Here is a 17,359-nt window from a genome sequence, read left to right on the forward strand (position 1 = left end):
TCATCATCACCGGCACGAGGTATCACGTGAAAATTTTGCGTCCCTGATTAGATGCAGCCGCTTCAAACGTATTCCAATTGCTCCGAGTTCCTTCTTATTTCGAGCCGGACCCAATCTCAGCAATTCGTGTCGATCTAGGGAAAGCTAGAGAACAACCCGCATTAACACCAAAATTGCTGAGAAAGATGCTCGATCTGAAGGGGGCCTCATGCACTCACCGCCCTCACGGCCCTCACGCCACTCATAGCCCTCACACCCCTCACGCACTCACACCCCTCACGCACTCACACCCCCACACCACTCACGCACTCATGGCCCTCACCCCACTCGCCGCCCTCACGCCCCTCACGCACTCATGGCCCTCATACCCCTCACCGCCCTCACAGCCCTCACGGCCCTCACTGCCCTCACGGCCCTCACTCACCCTCACACTCATGAATCTTCCTGGTTCAGAAACTCACTCACCCTCACCTCAACTGTAAAGATGAGGGTGAGTGAGGGCCCTCATGAGTGAGGTTTGCCGAGGTATGGTGGAGACCAGAATGTCCCAAACCTAGACGAAGAGTTTTAAAACTCTCTATGGGGTGCTCTTTGAAGCATCTGAAGAGCTTAAGAGTTCATATTTGCTCAAGCCAGTGAAACTGGAACTATTTTCGCTAATGGCAAATACTCCAGGACAGTCAACAATGCCTCCTGAGTGGAACGGCTGATGAACACAAAGATTTAAAAAACCGTGGCCACCCCTATGGTTTGTTCAACAACCTCTAGTGAACATCCATCCAGTTTTGGTGTGGGTAGTCATTTCCAGTCTAACAGAGGAAATGCAACAGTCATAATGCTTTATCTCATGTTGCAGAAATAAGAGAAAGAAGAGCCAGACCATGAAATGCCACATAGTAGGTGGGTGATTCCACGTCAGTTCATGCAATGATGGTCCGGGTCATAATTTAGATATTTTTGTTAAAAATATATATGAAAGCCATGTTCTTGGGAGGAACATTCAGCTAGATATGAACGCCGTAACAATTTTTTTCGCTGAGATATAAAATAGAGAAGCTTGAGGCGTGGAAATTGAGAAGATTTCACAATGCTACTTTGCACAGTCGTCATTTCCTTATCGAACCTTTCACGGCACCATAACTTTTTTAATAGGTTTTACAAAAGTTATACAACACATACACAAACAATTAAAAATATCCATAAATTATTTCAATGCAAACAAAAATATCAAACATGGCACAAAAACGCGTTTTAGAGACATATTCACAATTTTTTTGCAAATAAACCATCTTTCATAATACTTCACGAAACATATCAAAATGCGCGTATTTAAATATTCTTTACGAATATATAAAGATAGTATGCCCACCCTTAAATATATTTTTGTTATCAACGCGGAAATGCGGCTGATTTCTCAAAATGTGGCAAGATTGGGCGTCGATATTTAAAAAACTCCATCTTTTATTTTCTTTAAACTCCCCTTGGTACTTTGCAGCGACTTGAACTAACCTGTGATGGCAAAAGATTGAGTAACATATGACCTCCAAGCGGGAAAAGCTACGACAAACCTTCACTCGGAGCGAGCCGACGTCTTCGTCATAGCGGCTTTGCCGCAGAGCACCAAACGTTTGGGTGTTAGTTATGGCATGTATTTTATATTATTAAAATTCTTTTTTTATAAGCGGTGAGTATTAGTGACGTGAAAAGGAACTTTGAGCTGGAATACCATTAATTAGCTTACAATTCACAGGAATAAAACGGCCCCACTCTGCAAATTCGCTACCTATGCATCATACATAAGCTTAAAACTCTCAGTTGCGCGAATGGCCATGTATACATCTGGCCTCTCGGCATATGATGACTTTCACAGATGAGTTTCCTGGATTCCTTTGACAGGTTTTACGGTGGTCCACTTTGCTTGCTTCACCGCACGAAACTCTCGAACTCGAAGACAGTTGTGAGCACTGCGCAGAGTGGTTTGACGCGTTTTGCTAAGTGCTGAAGGCATGTAGTTCCCACCAGGAACGCAAGCGATTGTACGTGCTTCTGCCACCAATCATCCTGAAGAAAAAAATATTGCGTCTGGTGTCGGCTACGACTGCCTACATGATTGATCAAACATGAAAACTGAAGCGCAAAGGTGATGTTTGAACAACCCCTGATCCCTACATGGGGAAAAAGGTGCGGCTTCCGAAACAATTCGTGGAATTGGAAGCGATTCTTGAAATGCGCCGCCGCTCCGTCTGATACAAAAATTATTTCAAAAAAGACTGGGAAATGAACATTAACATACTCTCTTATGGCCTATGTGTCTAGAAGAGCGTGAGCTGTGTTACTCAATCTTTATATTATTAAAATTCTTTTTTTCATAAGGGCTGAGTGTTAGTGACGCGAAAATGGACTTTGAGCTGGAATACCATTAATTAGCTTACAATTCACAGGAACAAAACGGCCCCACTGTGCGAATTCGCTAACTATGCATAGATAAGCTTAAAACTCTCAGTTATGCGAGTGGCCATGTATACATCCGGCCTCTCGGCATATGATGACCTCCACAGATGAGAAGCCTGGATTCCTCTCACAGGTTTTATGGTGGTCCACTCTGCTTGCTTTACCGCACGAAACTCTCGAACCCGTTCCACAGACAGGTGGAACATGCAGACATTTGTTACTTTTTTACGTAGCACTTCCACAAAGTCTTTAGCGGTGGCAATCGTTGAGTTGAGCGAAGATCTCAACTTTGTGAGCGTTGGTTCTTCCACCTACTTCATCACAAGCGCTTTCTCCGTGTCCAGTGGCTGAAAAGATCCATCTTGCCGAAGGGTGCGGCTTCCGAGACAATTCGTGGAATTGGAAGCGATTCTTGAAATGCGCCGCCGCTCCGTCTGATACAAAAATTATTTCAAAAAAGACTGGGAAATGAACATTAACATACTCTCTTATGGCCTATGTGTCTAGAAGAGCGTGAGCTGTGTCATGTGTCGTGTACCATCGGTGACAACGGCAAAGCTTTGCGTGCCTTGCGTGGACGTAACCACACTTGTGGAGAGAGACACTTGAGTTTTTTTTCAATGAAAACTCTGCACTTCGGTTGGAAAGAGTACTGTCCATTTTTCCGCAAAATCGAAGTGGAACATCACTGCCTTGGGTGGTAGGCGGTTCTTGTGTCATGTATCAGGCTTCGTTCAAGGTCAAGGATGTAAGAATGCCTCATATACTTTTCGCTCTCCTATTGCCGCAGGAAGGCAGAAGTATCCATAACCTTTTTGACGAGTTCGCCAGCGTCCCGTAACGCGAAACAGATCTCTTCGTCTTCGTCGAGATGAAGCGACTGCAGCGAGATGCTCTGTGTTTTTGGGCACTTTTCGCAACGGCGCAGAAAGCAATCGTTCTGTGGAGCGCAGAAGAGGTAGATGCGCTTGAGGTCGTCTTCAGTAAATGTCTTCTTTGGGGCATTTGTTATTGCCGTTAAAAGCAACTGAAATTTGACGCAATATATGCATACGCACACCTCGTGCTCTGGACTTTTTTTTTTACCCATTTTGGTCGTAGGGAATAAAATTTGGAGATGCCTAGTTTAGGATGGGGATGGTCTTCCTAAACAGCTGGTAAGCTTCCTTAATAGAGCGGGTCATAAACCTTTTTACGACTTTGAACATGTCGTTGATCATGGCTTTGACGACGTCCTTTTTGTTGGGGCTTTGAACAGAGCATGCGAGGTCGTCGCGTGTGCAGTACTCAATTGCAACCCCCACGTCTTCGGCATTCGCCTTTTTCCCCATGTAGGGATCAGGGGTTGTTCAAACATCACCTTTGCGCTTCAGTTTTCATGTTTGATCAATCATGTAGGCAGTCGTAGCCGACACCAGACGCAATATTTTTTTCTTCAGGATGATTGGTGGCAGAAGCACGTACAATCGCTTGCGTTCCTGGTGGGAACTACATGCCTTCAGCACTTAGCAAAACGCGTCAAACCACTCTGCGCAGTGCTCACAACTGTCTTCGAGTTCGAGAGTTTCGTGCGGTGAAGCAAGCAAAGTGGACCACCGTAAAACCTGTCAAAGGAATCCAGGAAACTCATCTGTGAAAGTCATCATATGCCGAGAGGCCAGATGTATACATGGCCATTCGCGCAACTGAGAGTTTTAAGCTTATGTATGATGCATAGGTAGCGAATTTGCAGAGTGGGGCCGTTTTATTCCTGTGAATTGTAAGCTAATTAATGGTATTCCAGCTCAAAGTTCCTTTTCACGTCACTAATACTCACCGCTTATAAAAAAAGAATTTTAATAATATAAAATACATGCCATAACTAACACCCAAACGTTTGGTGCTCTGCGGCAAAGCCGCTATGACGAAGACGTCGGCTCGCTCCGAGTGAAGGTTTGTCGTAGCTTTTCCCGCTTGGAGGTCATATGGAGGTCATAACTAACGCTCAAAACGTTTGGTGCTGTACGGCAAAGCCGCCTTGACAAAGACGTCTGCTCGCTCCGAGTGAAGGTTTGTCGTAGCTTTTCCCACTTGGAGGTCATATGTTACTCAATCTTTTGCCATCACAGCTTAGTTCAAGTCACTGTAAAGTGCCACGGGGAGTTAAAAAAAAAATAAAAGATGGAGTTTTTTAAATATCGACGCCCAATCTTGCCACATTTTGAGAAATCAGCCGCATTTCCGCGCTGATAACAAAAATATATTTAAGGGTGGGCATACTATCTTTATATATTCGTAAAGAATATTTAAATACGCGCATTTTGATATGTTTCATGAAGTATTATGAAAGATGGTTTATTTGCAAAAAAATTGTGAATATGTCTCTAAAACGCGTTTTTGTGCCATGTTTGGTATTTTTGTTTGCATTGAAATAATTTATGGATATTTTTAATTGTTTGTGTATGTGTTGTATAACTTTTGTAAAACCTATTAAAAAAGTTATGGTGCCGTGAAAGGTTCGATAAGGAAATGACGACTGTGCAAAGTAGCATTGTGAAATCTTCTCAATTTCCACGCCTCAAGCTTCTCTATTTTATATCTCAGCGAAAAAAATTGTTACGGCGTTCATATCTAGCTGAATGTTCCTCCCAAGAACATGGCTTTCATATATATTTTTAACAAAAATATCTAAATTATGACCCGGACCATCATTGCATGAATAGACATGGGAATCACCCAGGTATGCTTCCCTCCGCAAGAAAAGATTTCTCCCCGCTTCACTGTCTAGAAACATGAGCAGCTTGCATGCAAGGGGGGTGCTATAAGAATAATGGGATGGGGTAATTTGAGATCCACTAAATTCCGGCCCCTATCGCCAACTTGTGCGTCTTGCAAACATTGCTCAAGACCGACAAATGGAATGAAACTTTGTCGATTGAATGTATGCCTATGGAAGGCGACAAGTATTTCACCATGAAGTTAGGGTGCCCTTTACTCTTTTCATTTGGTTTTCCAATGCCAACCCTCTTCGACAGCTAGGCCGAAGGTTTCCAGCAAGACTCACACTTTGCTAATTGTAACTGATTTCATCTGGAGCAACCCAGTGTCTATAAATGTTGCTGTGGAACTATAAATGCTGTAATGTGCACTTGCTGGTCATTATTTTTACACCCTGCACACACAAGCCAACATGACCACATCCATCATCTGCTACACGAAGCACACGTAAATCAAGCATAATAAGAATGCAAACTGCGAATACAAAACAAGATTGTGGAGCCAGGAATCCTTTCAATGCAACCAGGCACTGAGTGAACATCTGCTAAATACATTTTAATTGGGACGTAAAATTTCCTCGTCGTAAAAAAAACAAACAAAAAAAACATTAGGAATACAAATACATAAAAATATAACTGGGTCATTATTATAGAACAGCTGAAAATTGGCACAAGACTACTATAACGATACGGCGGTGTAAGAGGACCTGAGCTGTTATGTTTTCAGTATTAATAAAGTGACATTACATGTTGGCACAATGTTGGTGCAAATTCATCATATTTTGATTAACTGTAGCAGGGTAAGCAGCAGGGTAAGCAGTTCGGAGCAGTTTGGCACAAATGGTGCAGCAATCGCATCACTGGGCACAAACTAGTAAGTACAGCATAACCAAAATGAACCCAAAAAGCCCATCATAGACGGTCTTTTTCTCAATGACCAAAATAGACATTTGGGTTTTCAAGCCACTGTCAAAGCTGTTCGCAAGGCAAAATAAGAAAGCTTGTGGCATTATTTCAGTCCCGTGACAGCTGGAATACACAAACTGAAAATACCAAGACAGCATGCTCTCCAGACAATCCTTGCAATTTATTTGTATTAAAATTAGTGTATTATATTCCGACTGTGGCAAATGCTAGCCAGCATATTGCCAGGAGTTGGGATACCTCGCCTACCTGACGAGGCAAAATTTCAAAACTATCAGAACTTATCCAAACTTTCCGGCATTCTTCTTAATCTTTCGAAACCGATTATAGAAAAAAATTGAGTCACATTTCTAGTTTACACTGAATGAGGCCACTAAGCTAGACAAGTGGAATAATGCAGTATGTTTCAGCAATTGCCCCTTAGAATGCAAGAGAAAAAACATTATTCCTCTTCTAAATTAATAAATAAACTTATGTGTTACTCGATGGGTTCTCAAACTGGGTTCTGCGAAACACAGGGGTTCCACGAGCTGGTCTCATGGGTTCTGCGAAACACAGGGGTTCCACGAGCTGGTCTCATGGGTTCAGCGAGGACCCAAATGCAGTACCCCACCCCCCTTCCCACAGACTGAGCCATGGAGTGAGTTGGTGTTGCAGACAAAGCAACCTCACCGTTTGCACTAATATGTATACCGTAAAATACCGAGCAAGCGACCACTCAAAATTTAAAGATAATCGCGAAAAAATGGGGGATGGGCGCTTGTCCGGTCATCAATTTTATATACAAATGTACTGTGCATATTTTCTCAGACTTTAGAAATTTGGATATGGGTGCTTAAAGGGGCACTGACACATCAAAATCATATTTTTTTTTATTATCCGAAACGGTCGAAAACGATGCCGGGACATTACCCTCAAAATTTGAAATTTGGGAATTCAGTATTCGTGAAGTAAAAAAACAATTTCCAAATGCCGAATTCGAAGTTCCCGCGCGATCGGCGCCGGTGCCTTGACGTCAAAAATTGCGGAGACCTGAGAGTCTCCTTTCCTGTCACCACTCCCTGCTGTTGCCATGGCGACCCAAAGCGAGGAGGAAAGGAGCGAGCGCCGGCTAGCGCCGGCGTTGCGGCGGACCGGTTTTGAGCGGTGTCGCCTGTTTTCCGTTGGAGGATACAAATCCAGGAGACGGCACCACAACGAACTCCCGATTTTTGGTATTTCAAAAAGAAGGGCCGTAGTGCGTTCGCAATTGCGTTAAAAAACATGTTTTAGGATTGCCGTCATTAAATGTTATAAAGATGCCGCCTACAAAGCTTCTAAATTTCCTGATTTTTGACGTCACCGATCAAAAGAAGCGAGGAGGCGAGAGGCGGGAAAATCAAACGCCAAAAATAAAAAGGCGCGCGTGCGCGCGGGGAAAATTTTTTTTCGCGATGCGGTTTTTTTTGCGTGTCTATGGCTGCAACTTGCATCGTTTTAGACAATAAAAATAAATACGACCTTTGGGGTGTCAGTGCCCCTTTAATGTGGAGTGGGCGGATGCGCAATATATATTTTACATTATGCCCCAGGTTAAGCCCTCTGCCTTCCTATTCTGTCTGTAGTCCTCCATTTTTTGTTATTCTGTCAGTGCAATAAACTCTTGTTCAGTATGATCAGTTGGCAACAAGGGGGGGGGGGGGGGGGGTCTTAGGGACTTTTTGAGGCTTGCTAAAGTAAAGCTTGAGAACCCCCTATGTTACTCTATACCCTTTCTCACTGAAGAGAATAGGAAGTTTTGTACATAGTTCATATGCTGTAAAGAGTAGTTCCTTTTTTTTCTAATAAAATCACAACTAGCTGACCTTAAATGCACATACAAGTACCCTAGTTCACCCCAAAGAATGACACTCGTAATGCTACGCAGGGGTCAAACATTTCTTACCGTGGTTCTATAGGCGAAAAAAGTAGATACAGCTTTACAATTTTTGCAACTTATTACAGGGCTGACCAGACAGACACATTCAAAGAGTCATAAAAAAAGAACAGTTTCAAGTGAAGAGCTGCAACAAAAAGGGAACATGGCACTTTTTTTTTTTTTTAGTTTGTGACCACAGCGAATTTTACTCAAAATAAAAGCTCAATAGCTTTTGTTTTGTTTTTTTGTGAGTTTTTATAAGACAAGGATTGTGTCCGATGATCTGATGTGATGGCACAAAGCTGACAAAGTGCAAACGGCCTTTTTTCTGCCTGTCTTTCTTTTTTGAAAGTCTAGGGGGGGGGGGGGGGACAGACAAAATGGAACTGAGAGTTGCACTTGGGGCCCCAAAAAGCCGCATGAGGCTCACGAGCGAGCCGCAGTTGTTCTCAAGTGATAAGCATTATGTTTGATCACACAAAGGCTCTTCTATACTTCTCACTTTCATTCTGCTGCTACAGCATCCAGTAAGTATTATGCAGTAATGAATGCAGAATACAGCACCAGTATTAACGAAGTCACCAAAAGTGCTCAATTTTCCATACTGCTTCCTCTACATGGACAGGGAGCACTCCCCACTCAATGTTCCCCTGGAGAGTGCCCAATAAATTCCAGCCAAGTTTAAATGCACTGCCGTGGACAACATGCAGACAAAGTCTGCCATTACAAAGCTTGCACTGACAAGCTCGAAACGAATATGAATTGCTGACAAACAGATCTCCAAGTAATCTTGCAATTTCCAGCAACAAAGTTGCGTGCCAAAACTATCAAGAAACGTTGAAATGAGGGAAATGAAAACAAACATGAGCACCATATAATGCAAATGCATTGAGCCCCAGTACAGCATGGAGAGCATGCTGCACTGCAGCCACAAAGTGACCCACGCGCCGGGCAAGGCCCAAGCAACAGTTAGCATGCACATTTGAATGAATGCACCGGAATGGCATGTAGCTTTCGGAAACCAGAAAGAGAAGGACGGGCAAGACAGCGCAAGCGGCACTCACCTCTATGCTAAAGTATCCCCGGTCGACGTAGTCTCCGAGGAAGAGATACTTGGTGGTGGCAGGGGGCCCGCCAACCTCAAACAGCTTCATGAGGTCATAGAACTGGCCGTGGATGTCACCGCACACTGCACACACGGGAAAGCCAAAGGGTAGGATAGTGGATAAATTTGAAGCTTCAAATTAAGAACCCAGGACTAGGTTCCTTCACAAATTAAAATTACCTTTTTACTCTAATTTTTTAAGCTATTATAAAAACATTCTAAGATCAAATACAAAGGACGTGATCAGTTGATATTAAGTAACTGCTTTCTAGTCATGACAAAGCATTCAACTCGGTAAGTGGAGTCTTTTAAACAGTCATACAATACGTAATACCACTTTAAGGGTGCCCCAGATTATAATTCTTTTCTTGAAGAAACTTGGGTGAATCAAGTAGTCAACACAAGGAAACTTAATCTAGATTCACAACAAAGTATGAAACATTTAACAACAGAAACTTTTTGCAACAGACTTCTTTTTGCCTGCAGGACAAAAGAGTAGAAATGCTTTCTGTGTAACACAAATTCCTTACCTTTACTAAAAAAGAAAAACAACCTCAAAAAGGTGTGTAATTTTAACTCTATAGACCCTTCCAATTTCCATCACGCACGAGCACTGCCATCTTGGAATCACGTGACGCGGCTGGGGTTCGAACGCGTTGCTACACGCCTTGGCGAAGGCATTGTATTTCTGTTTTTCGTCATGTCTCACACCTTATTTTGTGAAGCGTCATTTGATGGTTATATTTATTACCTAATTATGTGCCATCATTTACTAGCGCAGTTTGTTTTGTAACATGCTGCAACTATTTTCACCTTCGGCACAAGGGAGCACAAGAATCTGTGCTAGCCCTGGGGTCTGCATTGAGCCCAATACTGATTAGCAACTCAGGTTTGCTCAGCGATAGTGACGGAACACTTCAAATAAGTACCGTGACAAATTTTTATGATTGCGCACTTAGGACCTTCAGGAAGGTGACAAGAATGAGTCAGCAAAAAAAGCTACTAATGTGCGTTTCCTGAAAACACCGTGATTGGCCTTCATAACAAACCGAAAAAAGTTAAAGGCTTGACTGCGTTGCGCTGCATTACGACGTGAAGCACAGCGCCTCCCACTGGCTCAGTGCAAGGGATCTCATAGTAACAGCTTGATGCAAGCAGCCTTAACACAGTCAAATGCAACTGTGTAAACAAGCCGTAAATTTGATTATATGGGGAACTTAAGTCATGAAGACAGGCAACAAAAATTTAACATTTAACTTGTGTTTTATCTGATCGTAAGAATAATTATAACGTCATCAGGTGATTTGTTTGTTCATGATACTACACCAAAATATGTCAGCCATTCTTAATTGTTTCTGCTATATAAACATTAGCTTCATCTGTTTATTTACAAATTTAAATAAACTGTACACCATGTTCATTCCCATGTCTGCAGTTTTCCAAGTGTTCTAAACAAATTTCTTAAAGGCCGACGACCAGTTCGCGCTTTCCACTTTTCACCCGCTTCCTCCTCTCCCTCCTTCTACTATGTCCACCGTTGCCTGTTTCCTCCTCCCCCACGGCGAGGAGGATGTTCTGCCTTGCAGAATCTCGAGTCTGGTCGTCGGCCTTTAAGGAATAAAATAAAATTAATTTCAATTATTTCAACAAAAAAGTTGGCACAACCCAACTGATGAAAACTGCCACAAGTAGCTTGAGCGTGCCTAACACCTGCAATGCACAAAGCTGAAAAGAAGTCGTCTGCATGAAAATTACTCGAGTGCAGCGTCATTAATGCCAGATAGGAAGTCAATGCGGGATAGCAATTTACTTTGTGGGGCTGGCGACACCGAAATGTATGAAGTGCACTTGTTTCAATAAAGATCTGTCTACAAAGTTTAGTGGTGCCTAGCACTCGACTTCAGTTAAACTCACACGAGGTCACTTCTGTAGTGTTTCTTTCAATTTCATTTCGCAAATTTTAAGCGAGACTAATGTCAGACTTCATTCTTATTCCAGAGTATGCCATACGCAAATGTCCTTAAAACTAGTGTTGGGAAGCACTTTAAGTGCATTGCACTTAAATACCACTTCAAGTAGGTTTAGAAAACTTTTACTTGAAGTACACTTTGTGCATACATACTTGTACTTAAAGTAAATTTTTCTGGTGCTTCCGAGGAAAGTACATACAACTGCCGATTTTCAAGTACATTCCCGAAATTTGGTTTTTACTTATTTATTTATTTTAACCCTGAAGGCCCTTTCGGGCATTACATAAGGGGAATGTGATACAAAGATTGTTACAACTAACAAAAAGCATCACGACATGATGCTTAGTGAACTGTGAAGGAATACTGGGGGGGGAATTATATTTTCACCAAAAAAGTGAGCAAACATCCAGACTTGTAAGGTACTCATTACAAGTAATCAAATAACTTGTAATCAATTACTTTTGAAGTCCTTTTGTAATTGTTTTATTACCTGTAATAGGTAGTAAATCACAATAGTTTAGCAGGGAATATAGTTGACGAAACTTCCCACCCCGCCAAGGATGGACTGTCGAAATGTTTCTTCTAGTGCTTAATTTCTTTAAAAAAAACAGACCAAGACAAAATGGTGCCTGCAAAAATCAAAAAGCGGTCAGTGAACTTGCGAGTTCACCTGTACTTTGCAATTCGGCACGTTGTTAATCAGGTTGTTGATCTGCCCTTTTCACTGCATATCTAACAATTTATCGCTTTGGTTTTTTTTTTTTTTTTTTTTCGGGGGGGGGGGGGGGGGAAGGGGGGGGGGGGGGGGGCAAGTTTTATTAAGTACAGGGTGTCACAAAAGAAAATTTACACGGTCTTTCTTATCGCAAAAATAAACTAGGCATCGCCGAACGCTCATTCTCCGCCCAATGGTAGCGCTAGAGGTCAAGACCAGATGGCAAAGTTTCAGCCCGATCCGATAACTTAATCAAAAGTTATAACTGATTTTCTAAAAATTTCAATGGGAAAATGGTGGCCGACGGAGTTTTCGAACGCATGGGGCTCTATGGCACGAGAAACCGAAAACGGGCAAAAATAGGCTCCATTTTCCCATTGAAATTTTCAGAAAATCACTTATAACTTTTGATTAAGTTATCGAATCGGGCTGAAACTTTGCCATCTGATTGTGACCTCTAGTTCTACCTTTGGGCGGAGAATGAGCGTTCGGCGATGCCTAGTTTATTTTTGTGGTAAAAAAGATTGTGTAAATTTTCTTTCGTGACACCCTGTACAACCACCCCCCCTAAAAAAAAAATCCAGGCAATACTTTTTGTTTTTCCAGGGTTAATTATTTTTTGTTGACAAAAGAAAAAAGTGAAGACGTTCACAAATCTCTGCAATGTGAATTTAGAGTGCAGCTCTTGAGGTATTTTGATTTTATTGCATACTGTACTAAAGAATTTGAGGAAGAAATATCTATATGCACAAATATACACAAACTCATCTGCTACGTCATGGCGCGGTGGTAGCGCCTCGGGCACACTTTTAATCTGGGGCTTTGGGCGAAGTCCTCATGTGAGACTGTATTCCTGCGTTGTTTTGAAAGGAACCTGACAAAAACCTGCCTTCGTCAAAACGCCGCGACTGGGGCCGTACCAAAAGAGTCGAGAAAAGCTTGAAGATCGGTTTTCATGTGCTCCGTTCATCCGAGAAAGTGGATATGTGCCCTGAAAAGGGGAAACCAGACGCCCTCGGACCATGTTTGCTTGGGCTCCCGGGAAGCACTTTGGTTTGAATTCACGGATACTTGTGGTCATCAGGTTTATTTGTTTTGTTCCAACATGAACGCCGGAAAACCGTCAAGTTGACTGGACCACGTGCGGACCACATTCAGTGCGTCTTCAAGTTCGAACGGCCGCCTGATCATTCTAACTGCCGTCTGCTCTTTCAAACGCTTCTGCTGTCGTCTGCTCTTTTAGACGACATTGGCCTGTAGACCAAATGTTGGCCCGGGTACTTGCGATAAGAAATAAGTGCAGGCTTCAAAAGACTTAAGTTTGAAGGTTGGTAAGCAGGCTCGGTGAGAACAGTAGATACAAGGAGACGTTGATCATTGTTACCAGTGGCCATCACCGACTTGTTATGCCTGATTCACTTGGTCCGAGCGATGTTGCGACTGAAAATTGCGAGTGAAATCTCATCAAGCGAATCAGGCTTTGGCGTACATTCTGCAGTGTCCACGCGGAATGAATCGCCGCATGTAACATTATTCACGCGAAGTTTTCCGGTGTAACGAGCCTCTGTAAGTTCGCTGAGGCCGCTGAAGTAATCAGACATTGCCAGGAAGACGTAGAATCAACAATTCGAACGCGAAAAAGGGCAGGGGGACTCGCAGAGACGCAGTCAACATCGCATTTCGATGGTTTGTTTATGGGCGACAGCTAACTTTTTGCCCTCACTCCATTGAAAATTTGCGGCGTCGATGGCATTTGCTAGGGGCAGTCTGGTTTGTTTGTAAAGATGAGTTGACGTATAGACCTTGTACTGCTGCACACATAATATAAATTATATATATATAATGTTTATATATTATATTTATTCTTAAAACACAATTGTAGCACAATGCATAATTGCACCCTCCTACGCATGTGTGCTCCATCCATCCATCCATTCATTCATTAACCCCTCCCCCTCCCCCCTTCCAACACTCGCAACATTGAATCAAAAACTGTGTCAAAGAACACACCTCAAACGGTATGGCAAGGACCTGACTCCCAAGTTGCCCTTGCACGACACTAAGCATGCATACAAAAAGAGAAAAGCCTACAAAACAGTCTTTCGAAAAGCAAATTCCAGACGCTCTCTTTTGCAAGGTCACGGTAGCAAGCTGCCATTCACCCCAGAAAGGTAAAAGTATTGTCGTGAAACAGAACCTCCCCCGGCACAGGATGCCAAACGTCACTCCCATTGTTTCCCAGAGCCCAGCAGCCGCGAACGAAAAAGACAACCGCAGCAACCAAACACGAAACAAAGCCAGTGCCATTGGCAATGACAGCGATGAAGCCGTTGTCCCCACCCCTTCCCGGGCGACCCGTTACCGAACCGGCCTGCACGGGGCAGACAGGAAGAAAGCAGCAACTTTCACGAGCCCCGGTCTGCCTCAAGGCGACGGATACACAGGCGTGCCAACAGACACGCATCGCGCTTTTCGGAGTGGCCTACATACAGTGTGGGGTTTGGAGGTGGGCCAAAGCCTCCCCGCTTCGCTCGCCCATTATCAAATTTAGACCTCCCCCTTCCCGTACACCGACTGGGAGAGGGGAGAGGGGGGGGGGGGGGGGACGCTGCGACACCGACGATGGGACGGCCCAGGTAACGGCAGGGGGACAAAAGGCGCCCCAAACTGCCGGCAGGCAGGGCCAACGGCTTTTGCGGCTCCTCAGAATGCCAGACAAAAGAAGCGCACTCGCTGCTGACACAAAAGAGGACGTCCCTTCCGAGTTCTGCGCGCGCGACAACGCGGCTACTGCTTGTGCGTGAACAATGGGACTGGCAATATCTGCGTGTAATGCGCTTGTAGAGCAAACCTAGCGCTCGTTGTCGCACTGCCAAACAAAATGCCTTCGCAACTTGCTCCCGTCTTTCCTGGAATTGTCTCCCCAACAAAACTCTACAAATTAATAAATGAAAAAAAAAAAAAAAATCTGGGACAGAATTGTTGAATATTTTTTTTTTTTAGTTGAAGCTCGATTTCAAATATACTATACAGGGCGATTCCCTGCCAAATCAAGCAATGATGGTGTGGATAACATTTTGCTTTAAATTTTTCTACAAAAAATGTACCTTAAATAGAGCAGAGGCGCCCACAATGAACATTTCCCGAATTCAGCAAATTATATGGGAAAGGGACACTACAGGGTATTTATGCTTGCCAAGACTTATTTGGACATGACATATGAGAGCCCAACTACACAGAAAATAATTTGCGGCTCAAATTTCATTTTCTTTCCGCCCGAAAACTGGCCGGTTTAAGTCGCGTTCACTCTTCTCCGTGATCACGTGCCATTTTCTATGGTTTAGACCAGGGGCAGCCAGGCCAACTCGGCCTAAGAGCCGCATACAAAACCACGAAACGTCCAAGAGCCGCGGGGGGGGGGGGGGGAGAGAGACTGCTTTCAATCTATCCGAGTCAAAAGCAGTCCAACTGTACGTAAGGTAGCAATTGCACAAGACTACCAAACCGTGACCTGTCTTTAAATTTAAAACGTAGCGCACAAAATAGCGCAACGCAGCAGAGGCTGGTTGCACTATTTCTCCACTGAGCGCGGTGCCGTCGGGGCCGAGATGCGCTCCGATTGCAAACCGAAGCTTAAAAACCCGTCGAATTTGTGCGGTTTTTCAGAAAGCCGTAAAATGCTACGTGTGTCTTCTATCATTTCGCTATTTGTTGATTTAGTGTTTTTCGATGACGCTGAGCAATATTCGAATTGAAACCATGCTCTTAAACACAATACTAAAAAAGTTAATTACGCAAAAATAATTAACAATCTAATTATCCCAACCTTAATAGTTTACCTAAATAGGCACCTGGCCCAGGACCAAAACGACACAAGCCGATTTTTGTTGCAACGCATAGTTTTCACAATATCGAATTTGTCCACCTTTCGTAAAACACCCTATATAAGACCATTACAACACAAGGCATTGAGCATTGAGCAATGTGAGGATCATTTTGCACGGGCTTAATCCAACTTGCATATTCCGTCGGGTTCGTCCAGTCCGGATGAAACGAGAACTTTCTTGCCGCTGACATCGTCAGTGTAGAGGCCACTTCGGTAAATACAATGAAAACACACGACGCTCGACCACATACCGTAGACAGTGATGTGATTGGCCTAAGTGGTTTTGGAGCACCTTTTGGAGCAGCGAAAACAGTGTTTTGGAGCAGGAAAAGTGGCCTTTGGAGCAGCCAGAACAGTGTTTTGGAGCAGCAAAAGTGGCTTTTGGAGCCGCTAAAACGGCGTTTCGGAGCAGCAAAAGTGACTTTTGAAGCAGATATTCTTAGAAAAATAAAAATATTTGTTTCAAGTGCTGGACAAACAAAGGACACTTTGCTTGCCGCAATAAATAAATTATAGTCAATTTAGACCCCCTGGGAGTCGTTCAACGTGTAACTCAAACGCCAATGTCATGACACATTTTGCACTGCTTCGGTTAAACGATACGTGTATATGTACCCGCTATAGGCAAATAAGAACCAAGGTGCAGATATTAAAATTTATTCGAAAATGACCAGCTTCGTAGTAAATAGCGCAGCATTAGGGTCGCGCCAGCGGAGATTCGATAAAAACCATGCCACTCCGCTCTGTCGCCAACTGGTTCCCAAAATTGTATTCAAAATGTAACTGTCCCGCATACGACTAAAAGAAAAAAAAGTCCAGAGGCACGTGCTTGCCAGGCCGGCAGGCGAAATACAAGCTAAACACACAGAAAAAAAAAAAAAAAAAAAAGAACCCGAGCACATCGATGCAAGACATCGCGAGCCAGGGTCAAAAAGTTATTGGAGTGCTTTGTGCAACGGCTCAAGACAAACAAGTGCGCTGTGCGGGTTCAGCGTGCAGAAATTGCTTTCTTTGCTTTAGCTCATTTGTCTTCACCAACCTTCTTTCGCGGCAGATTCTTCGCGTACCGGGGTCCCTCTCAAAAGAACGCCTACCGACAGAAACCTAGGCAATAAATACTTTAATACAGCAGTCTTTGAGCTAGAGGAATGCTTGCAGTAGCGTATTAAACAAGAACAGGAATGTTTATGAACATACGGCGGTCCTTGCGTTTCAGTCTAGAAAGCGCCATATCTGCAGCGACATGGGGACGGCAACACCCGACGTCGCGCGACCACAGTGACTGGCAGGCAGGAACCAAATAGGGTTTTTTCACGGCCGTTGCTTTCAGGAGCGAGTGCTTCATCTCACAAAGTAACTCAGGCTGCGCAAAAACGTGGTTTTGTTTCATAGCATGACGGCGTGGCTGGTAACCGCACACGCCCGCGTCTATCGTTAAAAAAATATTTAAAAAAAATCATAAAAAAAAATGCGAGACAACGAGGGCGCGGAACAATACATGGCGGGAAAAACCATAGAAGGGACCGGATAAACGATTGATGCAGGGTACTTTGTGTCGGGCGGCCGCTTGCTCCACCTAGCTCCCGCGTGCTCAATTACGGTACTTCGTTTAGTTTCGCTTTAGAAAGGCGACCAAAACTGTCCTTTGGCGCAGG

General features: G+C 43.6%; 1 protein-coding gene across 4 annotated transcripts in view; it reads right to left on the minus strand.

Annotated features, from left to right (window-relative positions):
• The window catches only part of LOC8052360 (serine/threonine-protein phosphatase 2B catalytic subunit 2), an 80,094-nt gene that overhangs the window by 32,277 nt on the left and 30,458 nt on the right, over positions 1 to 17,359 (minus strand). For all 4 annotated transcript variants that reach the window (XM_029968545.4, XM_029968539.3, XM_029968544.4 and 1 more), the window contains exon 3: positions 9,093 to 9,217. In XM_029968545.4, coding sequence (XP_029824405.1) covers positions 9,093 to 9,217 — 125 coding nt within the window. The remainder of the gene's footprint in view (positions 1 to 9,092; positions 9,218 to 17,359) is intronic.

The sequence above is a fragment of the Ixodes scapularis genome, unplaced genomic scaffold (genome assembly GCF_016920785.2).
Source record: "Ixodes scapularis isolate PalLabHiFi unplaced genomic scaffold, ASM1692078v2 PGA_scaffold3__209_contigs__length_174095766, whole genome shotgun sequence".
Lineage (NCBI taxonomy): Eukaryota > Metazoa > Arthropoda > Arachnida > Ixodida > Ixodidae > Ixodes > Ixodes scapularis.